This window comes from Syngnathus acus, chromosome 13 (genome assembly GCF_901709675.1).
Source record: "Syngnathus acus chromosome 13, fSynAcu1.2, whole genome shotgun sequence".
Classification (NCBI taxonomy): Eukaryota; Metazoa; Chordata; class Actinopteri; order Syngnathiformes; family Syngnathidae; genus Syngnathus; species Syngnathus acus.
Genome location: NC_051098.1, coordinates 12901815 through 12921115, shown reverse-complemented (window position 1 = coordinate 12921115; position 19301 = coordinate 12901815). Strand labels below are relative to the sequence as shown.

Here is a 19301-nt window from a genome sequence, read left to right as displayed (position 1 = left end):
ATTTCAAAAGTAGGGAGTCAAAGTCACAAGAAAAATGAGTACTCAAGTACAGCTACCTGAAAAAAGTACTGTAAATAATGATTGCTTATCTGCTTTGCGGCGGCTCATTTGAAGCCGTTTGGCTTCATCCCAGCTTTCAGTGTGAGCGCCGCTAAAATACAAACAGCGCCTTTTTTTTCTGTTTTTATTGCCTTTCCGTGACGAGCCCGCTTGGCTCGCGAGCAGCGGGGAGGCAGGTCACAGTAACCTAGTGATGGAAGGCACCCGGGCCTGTTAACCCCCCCGCGCCTCTCCGGTTCAGCAGAGCCTGCAGCCAGAGACGCGGAGAAAAAAAAAGACACAAAAGCAACTCGCCATTTAACAGAAGGCTTTTTATGGCTCCGCATTAACGAACCTACAGTGCTTCATCATTTTTAGAGTTGCTCTGAATGAGCTCCACAATCTACCTTCCATGTTTTACTGGTACTAAAAAAAACGGAAAGTGGTGAAAAAGTTCCGGTAAATTTTTGGAAGGTTTCGGTAGATTTCCATAGGAAATTCAATTGCAGAATTTTTTTAATGTTTCAAATTACTATAAACATTTGGGCAGTCCCTTATGCTCGTCACAAAAGTAGAGCCCTCGCTGCTAGCATAGTTAGCAATTGTATATTTTCCAACCGTTATGTCCTCGATGTGTGCAACAAATAATTCATATTAATTATCTTTCATTATAATCATTCATCATAATTATCTATTTCATTTAATCCTGCTTTCAATTGTTATTTGTCTTTGTAAAGCACCATGGATTTGTTTTGTGTGTGTGGTATGTAAGTTGATCCTGCTTTTGTAAAAGCACGCTGACCCACATTGTCACTTCTTCATCTGTTTTCTTTTCCCTCTGCGACAGTGTACCCGTCCGTCGAACCGGGATGGCTGCAAGCAACCTACCAGGGAAAAACGGGTTTGATACCAGAAAACTACGTCATCTATCTTTAATTTTTTTTTGTTTTTTTGTCTCCATGGTATCCATGGAAAAACCCACTACTGGTGAATGCGTGTTTTCTATCTGCTTGAACGAGGGCTCCCACATGACAAATATACCTCTTTTTCTTTTTTGATTTGCAAAACAAACTTCTTCAAATGTGTTTTTAATAAGACATCTTTTCGCAACATGTTTTTACGACCTCCAATGACACTTGAGAACCACTTGACTAGTTTTATTGGCCTGAAATATTACCTTCAGCAATTTGTAATTATTTTTTATGTAAAAAAAAACATCACCAAAAGAAGCGGGCCCTCGCAAGTCGGCAAGGTTTCCCGTCATGATCCACTCGCACACAGTTGCGAAATTTCCCGTCGCCCATCTGTCTCGTGTACATAATTAAAATTTGATAACAATGGGAAAATATCTGTTGGTCAGTTCCCATGTTGAAAGACATTTTATAGCTTGAATTCCTGAGGCTCATTTGTAGCTCTGCTTGGCTAATTTCATGTTGGGGCAGAAAATTCTTACACCACCTTTACCTAATAATAATAATAATGCACCTTACATTACTGCGGTCATTACACTGGCCGTACACTTTTTGCTGTCACTGTGTTTGTAAATCATAGAAATGATCATACCCTGTAAAGCATGGGTTCTCGAACTTTTGGGGTTCAGAGGAAACGCCAAAAAAAAAAAAAACAGCACGCATGTTACGAATTAACCACTGCACTTAAATATAGTCAAATGAAAACTTTACATTATGATTCAATTGAAATACACATACGTATATAAATTCTACCAATAAACAAACTGGCTTAAAGGACTTAATGAAATTATTTCGGGGTGACTCTTAGAATGTGTCCTGGTCAAACATATTCAGGACAGACTGAAGGACAGTTTGACCTTATTTTGAAGAAGTTTATTTTTGGGCTCTGATGTTACACTCCTGGACCATACTTTTTGAGAACCACCCATATACTTAAACAAATGTAGCCACAGGAACATTTTGTAGCCTGGCCATTTAATTCAGTGATTCCTTTGCGTACCACAAGAGGGCGCTTGCACTTTGATACCCACAGCTCTACATAAGCAAACTGTATATTCATGATACCACATAATCCTTTATTGCAAATTGATTTGCGGACCCCCACCCTACGACTCATGGACCCCAGTTTGAGAACCACTGCTGTAATTGTTTTTGTGTTATCAAATTGCTGGGCAGGATGACTTCAGCATACGTGTTTGTGGTACACGGGTGTACCAGCATTTTCTTTTTTTTTTATTACTATTAATATTATTGTTGTAATCTTAACATTTCAAGGGCTTTAAAAAAAAAAAAATCCCCTTCGGTTATCCAACTGAAACGTGACTGTACTGTAGGAGGGGAGGGACCGAAACTATATTTCAGGAATGTCAGGTGGCCTTGGCTGCTTATGAGTGACGTGAGAAGAATGATGAGAAAACTCCCTAAAAGTGAAGAGTTGCAAGGGTGTGTTGCGGAAATTTGAACCATGTCTCGCATTGTGTAACATTTCCACACGTGGGGAGGTTGTTTCCTCTGCAAGCAACTGCTGTCTGCACGCTGCATTTACACCTTTTATAAATAAACACAATGATTTATGAAGGCTGAGCTACAAGTTTTTTTTCCCCCATTTTGGCTATTGTGTTATCGCTAGCTGTATTTCATGGGCCACTTACAACGACAAAGCGGAACAGACCTGGCCCCCAGCCCTCGTGTTTGACACCACTATTTCAGATTCAAACATTTTAAATGACGTTGCTCCGTTTCTAAAGAGCAACTATGCCGCCTGCATGTTCATCCGCCTCGGAAAATAGTTCTAAAAGCTACGTCGGTCGGATGATCTTTTTGACTGTTGTTTTATTGATTGGTTGTTTTGATTGATCCCGCACAGTAAAGCGTAAAAAGGCAGAAGGGGGCGCTCAAGGCAGCTTTGACAAAAAATGCACTTGAAGAAGAAGCGAAAAAGGAGTCCAGTAAACACGTGGTCACTTGGGGTGGAATAGCAGCGGCCTCACCATGCCCGCCAGGACCTTGGGCAGCTGCGAGGCGATCACCTCGGTCATCATCTCGGGAAACTCCACCTTCATGGCGTCGGCCTGGATGAACGTGCTCAGGCAGAACAGGTTGACCTTCTTCACTATCTGTCAAGAGGGCAGGAGACAGAAGGTTAGAGTTTTTTTGTGGCGCCACACCGGCGGTTTTTGGCGGGCGTACTTCGTGCATGGCGTCCATGAGCTTGGTGAGGTGGTAGAAACGCTGAGAACTGGCCATCACGCCCTTCTCCTTCCCGTGGATGGCCTTGGTCAGCTCGCGGATGTAATTCTGACGCATCTCCTCAAAGGCCCCCTGGCTTTTCAGACCCTCCAGAGGCACTGAGGGAACAAGGACATTTGGCACTCAATCATGAAGATTGTTTCCCAAACCTTTTTTTTTTTTTTTTTTTTTTTTTTTTTTTATTACCCGTGTTGAGCAAGATGATGGCCTTCATGCAGAGGAACTCCTCGCGGGTCACTTGAAGGTTGGCAAACTCCTGCGGGATGAACTGGATGGCCAGGCACAGGTCGTAAATGGGAGATCTCCTCATTTGTTCCCTGAGGCGCAGTAAAAAACCAAAACAAATTAAGGCGCTCTTTGAATGGCCATTACTTCAAATGATTTGCTTTTCTCGCATGTGCAAATTGGCCAACGTAATGGCAAGCAGACGATTACATTTTGGAGAAAGGAAATATGTCAGTCAAACTTTTGAAAGTTGTGTTCCAATAGGAAAATATTTTAGAGAAAAAAAAGCACAATCTTTGCAAAAGCCGTAATTTGTTGTGATTAAAAAAATAATAATAAAACCTCAAATCTATTGTAAACTCAAATGAAAATTTACATGATCGGAAATGGCGACTCAAAGACTGTACATGGGTTTAAAACAAAATTCATACTCGTACTCACAGACTTAAAACGAGGTCAGGCGCAAAGTATATATATTCCCTAGTGACGTTTTGAAAGGAGCGCCAGCCGAGAGAAAACACCATCAGGTTCATCCACGAGTACTGGATGAGCGTCATCTGGTCGGTGATGTGAAGATTACGAAAGCCTTAGCAAAAGAAATCACATTTTCAAATGGTAGCATCGGAATCATCATTTTTCTTCGACTATATTTTCTGCCATCGCCAAAATTGTCCACATATTTTATTTTCAATTGCCCAATCCTGCTTTTCATCTTTTTTTTTCAGCGCATCAGGCTGAGACTTGGAGCAAATCTGTGATTTGGCGTCTGCAGAAAGGTTACCTGGCAAAGACTTGGACCACTTGACGATCCACAGCAGTTGCTTCTCGCACAGATTGTTGAGGCTGTTGAGCAGCGCGTGCGAGACGTCGGTCTGCGCGCCTTCGTAGCCCGAAAACACCACCTCGGGTTCGATGTTCTCCAAGATGGCGATGATGTGCTGAGAGAACTGAATCTCCTGGATGCCCGGCACGCCCGCCATGGCGCTCAGGGCCTGGCTGTCACCCGACACGGACATGTGCGGCGGGAACATGACCGACTGAGACAAGCCCAGCGCCTTGAGGGCTCCGAAACGCTTCAACTTCCTGCCTGAGGGGGCGGAGCAAAAGGTTTGCATTTTCTGCACTACTGCAAAATATGCTTTTCAAGTTCAATTGTTTTGGGTCTTATTGATTATACAGCAATTACCTCCAAGCATCATTCCCGCTTGATAGCACTTCCGCAGGCGACATGCCGGGCAGTTTTTTCTCCGGATCTTGTCCACAATGCAGTCATTGCGCCCAGCGCACAGGTAGCTGTGATGACCTTTGAAACCAGAGGTCACCAACAAAAAAAAAACCCCATCATTTAAAATCTCAATTTTTTTTTTCAAATGCAAGTAAGGGAGTGTAGGGAGAAAGGAAAAAAAACATGTTCAAGGGCTCCTTAGTGTTCCGTGAAAAGCTCTGAAGGAGAACATGAGATAGTGGCAAGGCTGTAAGGACGGAGTGACACGGCCAGGGTGAGACACGGTGGCTCTCGTGTATCCGCCGTTGTGCGATAACAAGCAAAACAAATCCAAAAAGGCCCCGATAGCGTCGCCAACCATCTCAGGCAATTACCAAAGAAGGTTAGAGGATGCTTTTTTTTTTTTATTAAGGGAGGGGGGGGAGCATGAATCCCCACGACCATATTTTTCTTTTTTTTTTAAACTTGTCTGCCTGTCTGCGTTCCAAGCCCTGATGTTAAAGACTAACTGGACCAACATGCCGATTTCAATATTTGGCAGTAGAAAATTCGGATGAATAATTAATTCACTCATCACTCATTCATTCATTAACTATTTTCAATTGCCCAATCCTGTCCTGTGTGTTGTTGGGGTTTTTTCTTTCCTTCAGCGCATCAGGCTGAGACTTGGAGCAAATCTTGGACAATTAATTCAAAAAGTATAAAAGGGCCATAATTGAGTAATTGTGTTGAATTGATTGAAGTAAATGAAGCACCTCACCTTCCACTGCTCTTTTAAAAAAGACCTTGCAACTGCCGCAGGTTAGAACTCCGTAATGGCACCCGGAGGCCTCGTCGCCACAGATCACGCAAGACCTCTGAGGGGGCATGCTGTGGAAAAAAGAAACCACTTCATTTCTCTTTAGACAGTAACAACTACTTATTAGTTGTTTTTCACAGAGGATAAAGAATATATGTCTGAGTATTGTTATATTGCCTTTCTACATGTGCTACTGCACCATTTGTGTTCAAATATGAATTATAACACTGATGCTATGTGTTGGCCTGTGTATAGCATTTCACATTGATTGTTAGCTAAGCAATGTTGCCAAGGCATAACAACTCCAATTCTATTTTGGTTGGGCACCATACGGTGCAGATACATTTAAGTGAAGTCCATTATGGTTAGTTTAGCTCAATTGTTTTGTCCGCAAGTCAAAGTAAAAAGTCAGTGTCAATAATGATTTTATTAATAATAATTTTAACATGTCATTTTCATCATCAATCCCCCAAAATTGTTTAAATAGTGACACCTGTGGCCTGGAGTGTGGAGGTTCAAATTTACCTGGCAAAGGCGTTGAAAGGCGTATGGTTCCGCTGGGCCACGGCCTGGCTGTGCATCCCATTGTAGCCGAACGGGTCCTCCGTCACCCCGGCCGATTGGCACCAGAACTGCGCCTCCCCGGGCCCCACGGCGGGCACCTGCCAGCGGCCCACCTCGCTCTTGTACACGGCCAGGTGAGCCGGCGAGGGCGCGCCGGCATCCAAGTGGAGCGCTGCGCCTTTCCGGGCGAAGCCTCCGCGGGGGTCGGCCTTCGCCTGGCCATGCTGGCCTATCTGCTCCGCCGGGTTCATGTGCACCAGGAAGTTGGGCGAAGCTTCCTGCGCCGGCCGGGGACCCACCGGGACGAAACGCGCGCACTCCGGCTCTTCGAAGCCGAAGTGGGGCTGCTTGCGGCCGTCTTGAGCGCATCCGTCCAGCGCGTCGAAGGCCGGACACGGCGTCTCCATAATGACGGACGCTTCTTGCTCGTCCTTGATGAACTTGGACACGTTCGAGCCAACCTGCTCAACGTTATCTTTGACATAGTGCTGCCACTTTAAAAAGTCATTTCCACGCTCGTACGGAGTCTCCCCCTGCTGCGGCGGGGGTTGCTGCTGCTCATCTGGCGGAGGAGCGTCCAACAGGTTAGCGCAGTCTCTGAACACCGAACCGTCGCCCTGGTTCGGCGGAACGGCGGCGGCCGCGTAACCATCGTCGTCGGGGAGCTTCATATCGTTGAAGTCGATGATGTCACCAACGGACTCAAGTATCTTCCCGTGTACTTTCTCCATTTTGGAGTGCGTAAAAGGAGCCACTCGCGCGAGTCCTGCGCGCCTCCAAGCAGAACGCAGAGTGCGGAGTTGAGGGCTCAAGGGAGGTTCCTGTGATCACACCCCCTCCTCTTCCAAAATCCACGACCAGGGAGACGAAAAGGAGGGCCAAGTAGGGCCTTCAACACCCCCCCAAATCACAGAAGAACATTCAATATATATATATATATAAAATACATATTGTAAGCCACTGTTAATTAGATACACTGTGCTTAAATATTAATAAAACAGAAGCATAAAAACGGCACTTATATATTTTAATAATTCAATTTAAATGCATTTCACATGAATTAAAATCATTCTGAAAGCTAATGTATAGTCCTGAAAAGTTGAATATAACTGAACTGTACTTAACAAATGAACTACGCTGGATATATGAAAGGTTCACAACAAATAACATGATGCAGTTTGAACATTTGAGTAACTGATTCTCACATGCTATTAGTTAAAGGCCAAGCATCACTTAGTGCCACACTTTCAGAATCACTCAGTTGTTCCACAAGAAAAAGAAAAAAAAAATCAATCACTTAGTTGTTCTACAAGAAATACCAAAAAAAAAATCAAAACTTTAAAAACTGGTCAATTTGACCTGCAACACAACAGGAGAGTTGAACGTATCTCATGAGAAAACTCCATTTGGATGACGTCACTGCTAAATTGATGTCAGAATATTTATTTTACCTTGGCATCTCCCCATTTTGTATAATACTGTCGAAAATAATCTGGCTCCCTAAACTAGTCCAGCAAAAACAATGATAATGAGACTTTGCCAAATATGAAAACCAATTGTTTTGCTCATGTCACACGTAGGCCTTGGCCCTATCTCTTGCGTCATAACCATGTCGCTATCAGTAGTATATGTATGTGTATGTGTGTGTGGGGGGGGGGGGGGGGCGTAGTTGTCCGTCACTATCCTTGATTTGAACCTCCTGTATGAAACAAAACAATTTATGATTGTGAAAACCACATGAGAGGTCATTGGGCGAAAGTTTGAGAGCCCGGCAGTGCCACCTTGTGGTTAACTCTGACATTGACATAATGTTGCGATTTTTCGGCTAAACTCAGGCTTTATTTTTGATTGTTTAACTTTGAACTATTGACGTAAAAGATGGTTGCGACTCATTGTGTCACTTCATTCAGCTGCCTGACGAGCTGAGCCAGGGTCTTCACTTCCCGCTTGCCCATCGCCAGCAACTCGAAGCGAAGGCTGGAGATGTCCCTCTTGATCGTTTTCAGTTCGCCTGCGGGACAAGATGTTTCGCAACCGAGATGCTGAGAACACGATGTGCGTGTTTTTGTGTGTGGGTGTGTGCTCCAATCACCTTCATTCACTTCGTCGTTTTCTTTGTCCCGTTGCGCTTTCAGGATGTGTCTCTTGACGAGGCGGCTCATGATCTTCTGGAAAATGGAAATAGAGGTGAGTAATTGTATAATGACAGGCTGATTCAGATCCAGCATGTCACCGTGCTCGAGGTAAAATCACTTAAATGAAATTGAAGAGGACCGTAATGGACAGTAATCTTGCAAGACTGACACAAGATAAGATAAAACACGAGATTAAATCCCAAATAGAATAGAATAGATCTTTAGCAATAGTGTAGCACAATCGTAGGAGTGTTGGGGGAAAAAATATTGTTGTAAACACACATCTTGGTATATTTAATTTTACAATGTATTTTTTGGAAATAGTCATTTGAGATTGGTAATTAATGTTGACCCTACAAAACGTCAGAAACTACAAAACTAGATAGACGGGTAGCTAACTAGCAATATAGCTAACAAGCAAGATATCTTGCTAGCGAGCTATATTGCATTTTATTTTCATTTCATAAGTGGTAGTGTAGGTTTTGGGAAGTGCAGCTGGTGGTAGAAGTAGACAGGCAGGAAAGTAAGATATTGTTTACTTGATAACGTGTTGGGCAAGTGGTTGCGTCCACTCTGGAGTCTTCTTGTTGACTTAACTAAGACCCAAAACAAATGAAGAAACATGAGGCGGACGCAGCTAACTTTGCAAAATGAAAATTCAGATTGATGATGTTCCCTACTTTGTTGTGTTCCATTTCGTCACGCTGCATATTTTCTCTGACTTTCTCTGGAGCTACATCCAAAAGACATCCTTTGAGTTTTTGCAAGAGTGAAGCAACCGGGCCGAGACTCGGGAGCAGGTTGAAGGGGACGGGCAGTGAACCGCCTGGCTCAAAGTATGAAAACCACAATTTGGCTCGGGCGAACTTCCACTCCACGTCAGCGTCACCCTGAACAAGACACAAAATTATTATTTCAATCTGGAGTCATCAAACTTTTTGGAATGCGAAAGGAATCCAGTGAAAGTGGAAAACCTTTGGCAACCAAGCGCACCTGAATCTCCTGAAAGGAACTATTGAACATGGCGATGAGCATGTTGAGCAAGACGATCACCATGATGACGTTGTAGACGCCGTACAGGATGTAGCCGATGTTCTCGATGAACTTGTGGTCGATATCGATCACCACCGACTTCACTTCCGACAGGCCGAAGATGGCCCAGAAGAGCGTTTTGAAGCTCTCCTCCAGTCTGTGATGAAGAATGGCGGAAATGAAGAATCAATACTTTTCTACTTTGTTAGGTATCTCCACAAAAAGAATCAGAACATAACCGCAACTCACGTGGTGAAAGCGTCGTTGTGCTTGGCCCCGAGGTAGTACGAGTACAAGTTGAACATCCCCATCATGAAGGCCACAAAGACTGTGATGAAAATCACCAGGAACTTGAAGATGTCCTTCACCGTCCTGCCTAGCGAGATCTGCAACGGGCCAAAGCTCTCGTTGGCCGGCAGCACGTAGGCGATGCGGCAGAAGCTCAGCACGACCGCGACGGCGTACAGGCCCTCGGAAATGAGCTGCGGATCTGATGGAAGCCACTTGACTCGGGCTGGAAGTGAGGAACGCGACAGTGCAGTCATGCTAGCAGTCCCTAAAAGTCTGAAACTCTGCTCTGTGACTTACCGAGCTGAAAATACCGAATGTCCGAGGGCAGAGTGGCGCTGGACAGGTTAGTGTTGTTCTCGTCCACGTAGCGCTGAGCGGCGTACACGTGCCAGCACGCCATCAGCCGCGCGATGAACGAGCCATTGAAGATGGCCAAAATGTTGAAGTCCAGAAAGTTCCATGGTTCTGCGATATATTCCCTGATGTCCTGCGACCAAATTTCATTGCATTCTTTCCAAATTTTCCCTGTGGACGGAGAAAGAAATGCGATGAGACGCCGCTCCTAAGAGTTCTCATGACGAGAAGATCGAACCTAGCACCCAGGACACAATGAGAATCTCAATCCAGGTGAAAGGCGTGGTCTTCATGCGGAAGAGCTGCGAGGGTGGACGGTGGGTCGTCATGTTGGGCAGAAGCGACGGACCGTTGAAACGGTCGGCTGCGTTCAGAACCAGGAGGCACAAGAAGGTGACAAAGGAGGCGGCGTGGGACACAAACTTCAGAAACGGACCACTCATCAGCTTCCCGAGCTAATGGAGTGAGGGAAACAAGATCATTTTAGATCATTGGAGACATGACATATCCTCTGATGGCCAACCTTGCTGGATGGCGCAATCCAGGACACCAGAGCTAGAACTGGCAAGCTAACTGTCATCCCGAAGACCAGGAGAACCTTAACTGCCGTAGTCTGTCGACGGAGTCCGGAAACGTTCTGATACCAGATGGAGAGCAGCTGTTGCTGGCAGTTGGGATGGGCCACAAACTGACAAACAGGCGAAGATTTAAGACTCACTACAGCGGATAAAGAATATATCAAGACTGCTTTTATTTTGTCAAACACTCACTTTCTTAACGTCATACTTGATTGCAAGTTTTAACCTGGCCAGCTTTTGCCCACTCTCCAGCGAGTCGCCGTGCAAGATGGCCGCCACTTCCTCAGTGTTCTGACACAAGTCCAAGAGGCTCACCGTGAAGTCTTTGCACTGCACGGACAGTTTCTTGTAGTCGTTCTGACGCAACAGGATGGAAGATGCGGGTCTTAATCATCATTAATCAATCATCGTACTCTGTATTTTTACCTTGAACTCCATCTCGGTGCTGGCTAAGACCGCCAGCTCGTGGCTCAGCTCCAGCGCCGCCATCATGGGATCTTCGTTGGAGAGCGACAGATAGGCCGGACTGGCGAGACCTTTGTAGGCGTCGATGCGGGACTGCGAGTGTCTGAAGGAGTCGGCGGCCTGCTGCCGGCTGCAGGCGCCGCAGCAGCAGAAGTAGTCGTGGGGCCGCTGGATGCGAGCCCCCCTGGCGAGAAGCAAGTGCACGATCTCGTAGTCGTGGCACTGGGAGGCCAGAATGATGGGCGTGATGCCGTTGGAGAAAAGGCCGCAGTTCTCGTCATCGGTAAAGAGGTCTCCGCGTACATCCACCTGACTAGAGCTAGAAGACAACCTCTGAACGTCAGCAAAGTCTCGCTGGCTCAAGATGGCCTCCACGATGCGCACGTAACCTTTACGGATGGCTAAGAGCAACGCGTCGCCAGTCCCGGTCAGGTCTTTCCTCTCCAGGAGTAACTTGGTGATCTCCAAATGCTCGTTGGCCACGGCCAGCTGCAAAGCGTTCTGGCCCGTGAAATGGACGCCGCTGACGTTGATGTCCGGCAGCTCGTCCACCAAGCGCCTCACTTCGGAAACGTTGCCGTGCACGACAGCCTCTAAGAAGGCTTCCTCGGTCAGGGAGAGGCCGGAGCCGGGATGGTCGCGGAAGAGGGGGGCGGCCTTCCACGTGGCCGACCCTAAGAGTTGAGCTGTCATCTGCCCGTTTGCTAGGGAAACACATGGGAGCCATTGCTTGGGGTGTGGCGGACATTTTGTATTGCACTGGAGCAGACCAATTTCTTATGTAGTCATGTGAAGGTTAATTTATTTTGACCAAGTCCTGCAGAGAGCTTCAAGGAAGTGACAACTCTGCAGAGCTGAGTTATTACTCCCCCCCCGCCCACGAAGGATACCACCCACAGACTCGTCATCTGCCCTCCTTGACACCCTCAAGCTCAACCTCGAAGGAGGCCAAACCCGGGGAAGGACACCCACAGCATGTCACCAAGCTTTTTATAGACTACACCTGACCTGTTTACATGTGAGAGTCCCTCCAGATCAGCATATGGGGTTTTACAATGAATCAGCCACCAAACTAAGAAAATCTGGTTTTCTATTCAGTAATTTCATTTGAGTGATGCACTCAAGGCACCCGCTAATTGCTACTTACGATGACTGAGCGAGACTTCCCCTTTCATCCAATTGTGCGCATTGTTGGAAAGGATTAGCTTGCGCGCAACTGACTTGAGCGGATGTGGAGTCACAGGTCACATAATTAGGTCAAGCCACAAACAAAGATGGTCACTTTTAAACTGACACTGTCGGAAAGCTATTGGTTTACACATTTGTTTATTATGGTGGTTGTAGTTTGCAGTTCTGCAAAAAGTATAAACCAAGCAAGGTTAAACATAAAGCCAAATAATAAAATAGGTTCCTTGTATTAGTCCAACTTTTTTTAGTACATACACTAGTTTTAATTTCATTTTCTACTAGCAGTTAAACAAATGAAAAGCATGCAGCCCATTTTGGTGAACATATATAAAATGACATAATCCTAATCAATTTTCCACTCACCTCAAAGAAAGTCTGATCTGTCTGTCACTTTCCATCCACCAGTCTCATCGCGGTAAAGTAATATACGATAACGTAATGAAGCTTGTCTCTATCCTGCCAGCCTGTTGTTTGCCCGCCGCCTGCTTAAGTGACCAAGAGGTTGTGGTCATCGCACTGTTTTGTGTGAGGTCACGATTGGGAGGTGGGCGGCAAGTGGGGACAAGCGGATGAATGGATGGAAGATTGGGAGGGCACATATTTTAACTTGGATTTAAAAGCATTCTTACTTTGTGTGTGTATATATATATATATATATAAATATTATTATTTTTATTTTTTTTAAAAAGCTATGGGGACATGGACATGTTTTCTTTCTTCTCAGGCATTATGCAAATTTATAGTACTTATATTGACCATATTAATTTCCTGCGTCTTTAGCGGCCTCTGCTGGACAATCTTGGTATACGCACAGCAACCGTTGCCACGGAAGTGCGTCTTGAGTCGTTTAATAATGGCTGCACCGTTCATAAACATCCAGGTAAGTGCTCCATTTCTTAACCAAAGTACTTGAATAAGTTAAACACAAGTCACCTTAATCCACAACACTGACGCCATATTGATCAGTGTGACACAACATTTTAGTGGGCGTTGTATAACTAGTATTATCTTTCGCGAATTGTTAGCAAACCGAGCTAAACTTGACATGTTATCCCGCCACCATTTTATATAATGTTTACCTCACTTATTTTGTCATTGACATATTCAACACAGTGCAAACACACATTCTACATCACTGTGACATCATAAACGTCATGGCTCTGCAGCAAGGATGTAGGTATACATGAAAAAAAATGCACAACTAGAACGGTTTTTTTAAAGCAAATATATGACGTCACGTCAACTATTACAAAGCTAACATGGCAAAGCTAATATTGGTGTGATTCAGGAGCAGCAGCAACATTATTGTTGCTCCCAAATGACTGAAAGACTTAAAAAAAAAAAAAGGCTTGTTGTCCCCACACAGAGATGAGTGATGTCGAGCCTCCAGCAGGAGAGAACAGCACTGGTTGAGGAGCAGAAGGTCAACAGAGAGCGAGCTCGCAGATGTGTGCAGGAGACCAACCGCAGACGCAGGTATGATAATGCAAGGAAAATTCTCTTTTTTCGCCGTTAAGATCCTCATCAACCACAATCAACAAAAAATATACATTTCCTCTGCGACAGTATCAAATTAAAAGTCTGCTCTTTCTGCGTCAGGGATCTGAGGGAGAAACAGCGGCTGTGGGTGCTGCAGGAGCAACAGCGGCGTGAAGAAGTCCTGCAGCAACGCCGCCAGAAGATTCATGCTGTCACTGAGCACTTCCAGAGGTCTTTCGTGCCTCCCTCTCAGAGGCCGACCCAATGCGAGCGACTCGACTTGGGAAAGGACTGTCCAAATTTGGAAGATGCCCTCAGTCAAATCCGAGGCCCCAAGCAGGTGTCCGCCATCCACAGGTATTGTACAGAATACAGAAAATTTCAAGATTGTTAACCTTGTTATTTTGCCAGTCAAATTATATTCAAAACATTAGGAAAACAATATTTTTTTAAATGGAAAAAAAATCTAAACACGTTTGGTGAAAAAAACAGAAGATTGTAGAAAACTTTTTTAGTAGTAGTATTTTTTATATTTTTTTGTTTATTATGAAATGTTTTAAAATTTTTGTGTTTGTGTGTATGTTAAGTCAAACAAGCAACGCCCCCGCTTCCAGACCCCCCGCCGCTGCGTTGTCAGAATCGCCCCGACACCACACTCCCGCCGCGGTGCAGGCGTACGTGGGACGTCAGGAGCAGAGCACCTATGCCCGCAAGTGGCAGGAACTTCCAAAGAAGCAACTGGAGCATAGCGGACAGGTATATTGCACGCTTGTTGCCATCTCCAACCTGAAAATGGCCTCCTCAAATTGACCAATCAAATTTTAGACTTTTTTTTTTTTATGTTTGTTTCTTTTCAAAAAGTTTCTTCAGTAGAGTGAATAAATGTCGCCATCTGTTGGCAGCTGGAAGCAATGTAGCCTCTTTTAGGTTAGTGCACATCTGCCTGGCAAGTACATTCCATCCATCCATCTTTCCCCAGCTTCTTAATCAAACCAGAGCCGACCAATGATTTTTCTTGCCCATATAAACCGTAGCTGATGACAATTTTCATTGATGCCGTTCACGGCATTTTACGTCAACATCGCTCAAAGTGTTAATATACGCCACTCTCTACATCACCCCCCCCCCCCCCCCCACACACACACACACACCTTCCCATTTCAGGATGACAACATGTCCTGCTGCTCCAAAACCGACAGTGTGTGCAGTCAGGACAGCTTGGAGAATGAGGAACCCAGCAAGAGCACCTTCCTGCACTACTCTGAAAAGCCCATCCAAGACCTCAAGTGCGCCAACGACATGCGTCATCTGCTGTCGGTGCCCGGGCCCACTTTGGTGGCCGTGAAGCCGCACATCCACAGGCTCCCTGCCGACCTCAACTACAACCTGCCCACCCAGAAGGAAACCTGCGCCTCTGTCAATAACCTCAACAAGTTCTCAGCGGACTTCGCCATGTGGAAGCACATCAATACGGGAAGCCCAAAGTGCCAACTGAGTCACGAATCCAGCGGGTCCGTGGCGTCCTCACCTGCGGCCTGCAGAGTCCAGTTCACCAAAGGCATCCTTAAAACTACGCCCGGAGAAACGCCGGCAGAATCCCCGCGGGCTCACCTCAACGCCGTCAAACCCGTCCAGTTCTTGGTGTGCGACAGCATCGAAGTGGCCAAAGCCAGGTCCAAGCCCGCGGAGTCCAAGAACTCCTGCAAGAAACTGCGCTGGCTGGACGAGGAGGCCGGCGAACCCGACGGGACGCGAGCCAGAGACAGCCACTCGCAGAAGTGGGCAGATGTCGGGGTTCAAGTCAACGCCGATGCCATGGGCTCGCACGTCCCTCGCGGGGACTACTCGACGAGAGTCGGGACGGCTCTGCTTCCCTCGGGCTCCGTCGCCCAATCCCCGGTCCCGGTGTCCAGGATCCGGGGGGAGTTGCAGACCACCATGAAGCACGGGGGCCCCGCCAGGGGCTCGTATGGCAGCGACCAAACCCGCGCCAGCCATCAGCTCCTTCTTCCGCCTCCTGAGGAGGCTCCGCACAAAGACACCCAGCGACTTATGACGGGCGACAGTTCCGCCATCAATGCTCACCCGACGCCCGCATTTCCCCGCCCTACGCCTGACAGCATCTGGAAAGGCTCGCCCGCTTTCAGTCAGCCGCCCACACCCGGGGGCGGCGGTCGAGGCCGGAGGGTGTTATCGGGGGAAAAAGTGTTGGACCGCACCCCCACCAATGAGGAGATCTATCAGCTGTGCCAGGATGTCCGCAACGCCTTTGTCAGCACCGCGGGACAGCAACTGGACACGTCATTAGGTACGCCTGCAATCTAAAAGCCGTTCCAAAGTTGATAAAAAAAAAAAAACATTGCTTCAATTATGTCATTAAAAAAAATACTACATAGTTTGGTCAAAACAATTATACATATCTTGCCTCCATTTTCTAAGACAATTTTTTTTATTTATTTTTTCTCAGACAAAGCCACGACCCCCCGATGTCAGGCTTTCACGGGTGGGCGGGCCACAAACAAATCCGCTGTGGATCAGAATCGCCGACCTTCTGGGTCAACCAGTAAGAAACCTGAATTCTTTAAGGTAAGTTTGTTTTTTTTCGACTTCATTTTAGAATACAACCTTTAAACAAATCTAACACGTAAACTTTACAGATAACAAATCTCCAGGCTACAAATCCAGTAGGACTCTCTCCCAAAGACCACTACACGGATCAGCCAAACAAAGGTGGGTCGCCAGAAAATAGTCACAGTCCAAACCGGCAAGTCACTGATGCCGTCACTCCCGTTTTTTGTCGCAGGCGTCAAAACCGGCAGTCAACGCCGCCTCAGCGACCTGTACGCCTACGACAACCACAACAAAGCACACAAGATCACCTCGCAGCCACACCAGCAGCAGTACCAGCGCCGACACCCGGCGCCGATGTCCATCTCCATGGAGGAGCAGAGAATCTTTCAATCCCTGAACCGACTCAACTGCCAGCTGTTCCGCAAAGGTGGCTTGCATTGACCCGAGTCCAGCGGTAGCATTTAATTTCTAACCAAACGTGCCTTATCAAAGGACAAAAACGGGTCAGAGAGCCTGATTTCAATTTCAAGCCTGCATAGTCAGCGTTTTTTTTGTTTTTTGGTGGAACAATGTGGGCAATTATTTGTATCTTTAATGTACATAGTACAATCAAAAGTAATATTTGTAACAAGCTCAAACTTACTGTTGGCTCAATTAAAAAAAATAAAAGCTTTCTCTAGCTAAATAACATGAGCCAAAGTATTTCTGATGCAACTCTTGAACTGTTTGAAATGATCCTAAAATGAAAGCGCTTAGGTGGGTGGGGGTTCCAGCTTGACTTGGGGTTACCTCGCTCCTCCTCCCAACATGTCTGATTTTGCCCTTTTGTCGGCCTGCTCATACTTGCTCCAAAAAGTAAACGTGGAGGAAGCCCACCTAAAGTGTCAACGGCTCTTCGCCGTATGACTCTAAAAATAAAAACTGCTCAGCACAAGCCCGTGCATGTCCTTAAATCCCATCCAAAAACCACATGGCTTATTTCCATTTTCTAGATGGTGATTCAGTAGCCCGTAATGGCTCATTTGTTGCCCGTTTTTCCTGAACGCTGACAGGAGGTGGTGTGCTTTCATGACATTTAAGCCCTCGGCCGGGACAACACCCAAGAAAGACAGACGGAAAATAAGGGAAGACGTTTCCACTCGGTTGCAAGTTGCAGCTTGCGTGGTGGCGGGGCCCTAATCTCCAGCGTTTTGTCACAGTCCATTTGAAAATACTTGTTGAGAAGGTGAAGCTTACTAGCTAACTTGGAGATTTAACTCCAGGCTGCTATTAAATAGACTTAATTGCGCAACTTGTTTCTACTTAGCAGAGCCAACACAAAAATTAGATAGTCAGGCAATTTTGTTCTGTTGCTTAATATGAATTGTGCTGGAAAGAAATTAATGCCAGTGGGAAATAGCCTAAAGGACAACACATGGGTCTGTTCTAAAAATAGCTGACCAGTGATGCGACACTCTTAAACATTTCTTCATGTACCAAATATTCTTATTTTGTTAAAAAAAAGAAACTCAGAATATTTGTTCAACGAGAAAAAAAATGCTTTTATTTACCCTTTTTTTTTGTAAGCTCATGAAACAGCTTGTAGTTACACATGTCAAACTGTAGGGGGCGCCCGATCTCTCCTTTGTGCTGTAACACGATCCAACCCATAATACAATCACATCAGGCTAGCGTAATACAAGTGACCCGTAGATTGATTGACAGTAATACAGTTTGAAGACATGAGAGGATATTGGAAGAGAGCACACAAATTTTAATGGAGGAGTCGGGTTGGGGGGAGGACAGATGCCTGAAAAGATGTTAACCAAACATGAGACCACCTCCAAGTGGGTGGTCCACTCGCATCGCTGCCGACTGTCCCTTTAATATGTCTCACTGCGTTACAGTGACGACCACAAGCAAGACTGCTGGCTACTTTTAGTACTTTCATAATATTAAGAAAAAAAAAATTGCACTATATACAAAGATCCAATTGAGAACATGTAACAATGAATACAGCCTTTTAGAACACGCATAACACAAAAATGAGCATGTGATTGGTGGCTCCAAAGCCCTTAATCTGCTTTACATTGTTTCAAGGCCTTTTAATAGGGCTCCATCCTAATCATTCATTCAGCGAGATGTATGGGAAACAGAGCCTGCGCGTCCACAGACACTGGATCTTGACAAAATGATTTCTCAATGGAAGAGGGGTCTCATTAGCATGACAATTGTGGGAACTCCATGCATCACTTTTCATGAAAGACTGTAAAAAAAGAGTGAAAGGGAGAGAAAACTAGTGCCATTATGTGTCACGCTTGAAAGAAAGGTGGGATTTTTTTTTTGTAAAAGGACGGATTATGCTAGGATGTCATATTTTGTACATTGTCACATACAGTCAATAATGGCTTTACAAAGAAAATAATACTGCTATTTTTTTTAAACTTTTTTTCAATAGAGATGCAAGTAAACAAGTTGGCGGTTAGCATGTGACCTAACATAATTTTAATTCAATTACACAAGTACGCAACAACACAATTCAACTTCTGGTTGACCGGGAGACAAAATGTACATTGGGAATAAAGCAAACAAATACACAAAACCATTTGGACGCATTGGTGTAACACTTTGCAAATGGGCCGCATGTCACTGTTGTTTGACCCACGGGAGGTCTTCCCGGGTGGCTCCTTTGGGCACCTGACATAACAACTGTTTTCATATGAATGATGTCATTCTTGTGTGTGTGGCCTCAAAATTTGACCACAGTTGCCATATTGGCGGATGAAATAATCTAATAGGCCTGCATGACTCTCATTGTGGTTTGGTCTTCCCATTCAACATAAAATTTATAACCGTATAAATGTAAAATAAGATTTGTTATTTATTATTAAAAAAAAAAGTGGCAATTCATTTACATAAGATGCTAATAAGTATTATATTATGAGCTACAAGCATTTAAGAAAAATGTTAAAGCCGATTATGATTCATGCATCAATTTAATATAAATAAATTATTGTCAGCGTTTATGTGAAACCATCCGTATTATATCTCTTCCTAAATAACCAAGACTATCTCAGAATTGAATTTAAATATTCATGCTCACATACGTGTCAATCTACTATTGAAGGCGTTTCCTGAAGGAAAGTTGATGGAGTT

The 19301-nt window shown here is 45.2% G+C and overlaps 4 protein-coding genes across 8 annotated transcripts in view; 2 read left to right on the top strand and 2 right to left on the bottom strand.

Annotated features, from left to right (window-relative positions):
• The window catches only part of LOC119132218 (rho GTPase-activating protein 42), a 29114-nt gene extending 27371 nt beyond the window's left edge, over nt 1-1743 (top strand). For all 4 annotated transcript variants that reach the window (XM_037267288.1, XM_037267286.1, XM_037267287.1 and 1 more), the window contains one exon: nt 887-1743. In XM_037267288.1, coding sequence (XP_037123183.1) covers nt 887-975 — 89 coding nt within the window. In that variant the 3' untranslated portion in view covers nt 976-1743. The remainder of the gene's footprint in view (nt 1-886) is intronic.
• On the bottom strand, nt 1183-6880 carry pgr (progesterone receptor). 2 transcript variants are annotated; one of them, XR_005099816.1, is made up of 9 exons: nt 6035-6880; nt 5471-5580; nt 4672-4788; nt 4267-4572; nt 3927-4071; nt 3447-3577; nt 3201-3358; nt 2335-3127; nt 1183-2287 (listed from the first exon to the last, which is right to left on the bottom strand). XR_005099816.1 is itself a non-coding variant. In XM_037267291.1 (8 exons), exons 1-8 carry the CDS (start codon nt 6802-6804, stop codon nt 2972-2974), a joined length of 1893 nt encoding a protein of 630 aa, XP_037123186.1. In that variant the 5' UTR covers nt 6805-6880; the 3' UTR covers nt 1183-2971. The 2 variants fall into 2 exon arrangements, 1 of the variants encoding a protein (XP_037123186.1); XM_037267291.1 differs by having other exon boundaries at nt 1183-3127.
• A 766-nt stretch (nt 6881-7646) lies between these two features.
• Nucleotides 7647-12616, bottom strand: trpc6b (transient receptor potential cation channel, subfamily C, member 6b). Its single transcript, XM_037267289.1, has 12 exons — nt 12480-12616; nt 10890-11621; nt 10656-10820; nt 10409-10573; nt 10124-10340; nt 9829-10056; nt 9490-9754; nt 9202-9397; nt 8889-9098; nt 8748-8804; nt 8166-8241; nt 7647-8084 (listed from the first exon to the last, which is right to left on the bottom strand). The coding sequence occupies exons 2-12, from the start codon at nt 11619-11621 to the stop codon at nt 7963-7965; spliced, it is 2433 nt and encodes an 810-aa protein (XP_037123184.1). The 5' UTR covers nt 12480-12616; the 3' UTR covers nt 7647-7962.
• Nucleotides 8188-18140, top strand: cep126 (centrosomal protein 126). Its single transcript, XM_037267290.1, has 9 exons — nt 8188-8260; nt 12897-12996; nt 13483-13592; nt 13716-13952; nt 14183-14351; nt 14760-15903; nt 16063-16181; nt 16253-16325; nt 16399-18140. Exons 3-9 carry the CDS (start codon nt 13492-13494, stop codon nt 16605-16607), a joined length of 2052 nt encoding a protein of 683 aa, XP_037123185.1. The 5' UTR covers nt 8188-8260; nt 12897-12996; nt 13483-13491; the 3' UTR covers nt 16608-18140.
• Nucleotides 18141-19301: the final 1161 nt, after the last annotated feature.

Bases quoted from the DNA above. Each gene is read 5' to 3' on its own strand.
- pgr (XM_037267291.1), bottom strand. From the start codon at position 6,804: ATGGAGAAAGTACACGGGAAGATACTTGAGTCCGTTGGTGACATCATC. The intron at 5,581-6,034 runs GTAAATTTGAAC...TTTTTTCCACAG, and splicing joins CCTTTCAACGCCTTTGCCAG to CATGCCCCCTCAGAGGTCTT. The intron at 4,072-4,266 runs GTAACCTTTCTG...TCTTTTGCTAAG, and splicing joins GTGGTCCAAGTCTTTGCCAG to GCTTTCGTAATCTTCACATC.
- trpc6b (XM_037267289.1), bottom strand. From the start codon at position 11,621: ATGACAGCTCAACTCTTAGGGTCGGCCACGTGGAAGGCCGCCCCCCTC. The intron at 10,341-10,408 runs GTTGGCCATCAG...TCACTCCATTAG, and splicing joins GGATTGCGCCATCCAGCAAG to CTCGGGAAGCTGATGAGTGG. The intron at 9,398-9,489 runs GTGAGTTGCGGT...TCTTCATCACAG, and splicing joins CACAACGACGCTTTCACCAC to ACTGGAGGAGAGCTTCAAAA.
- cep126 (XM_037267290.1), top strand. From the start codon at position 13,492: ATGTCGAGCCTCCAGCAGGAGAGAACAGCACTGGTTGAGGAGCAGAAG. The intron at 16,182-16,252 runs GTAAGTTTGTTT...TAAACTTTACAG, and splicing joins AGAAACCTGAATTCTTTAAG to ATAACAAATCTCCAGGCTAC. The intron at 16,326-16,398 runs GTGGGTCGCCAG...TTTTTGTCGCAG, and splicing joins CACGGATCAGCCAAACAAAG to GCGTCAAAACCGGCAGTCAA.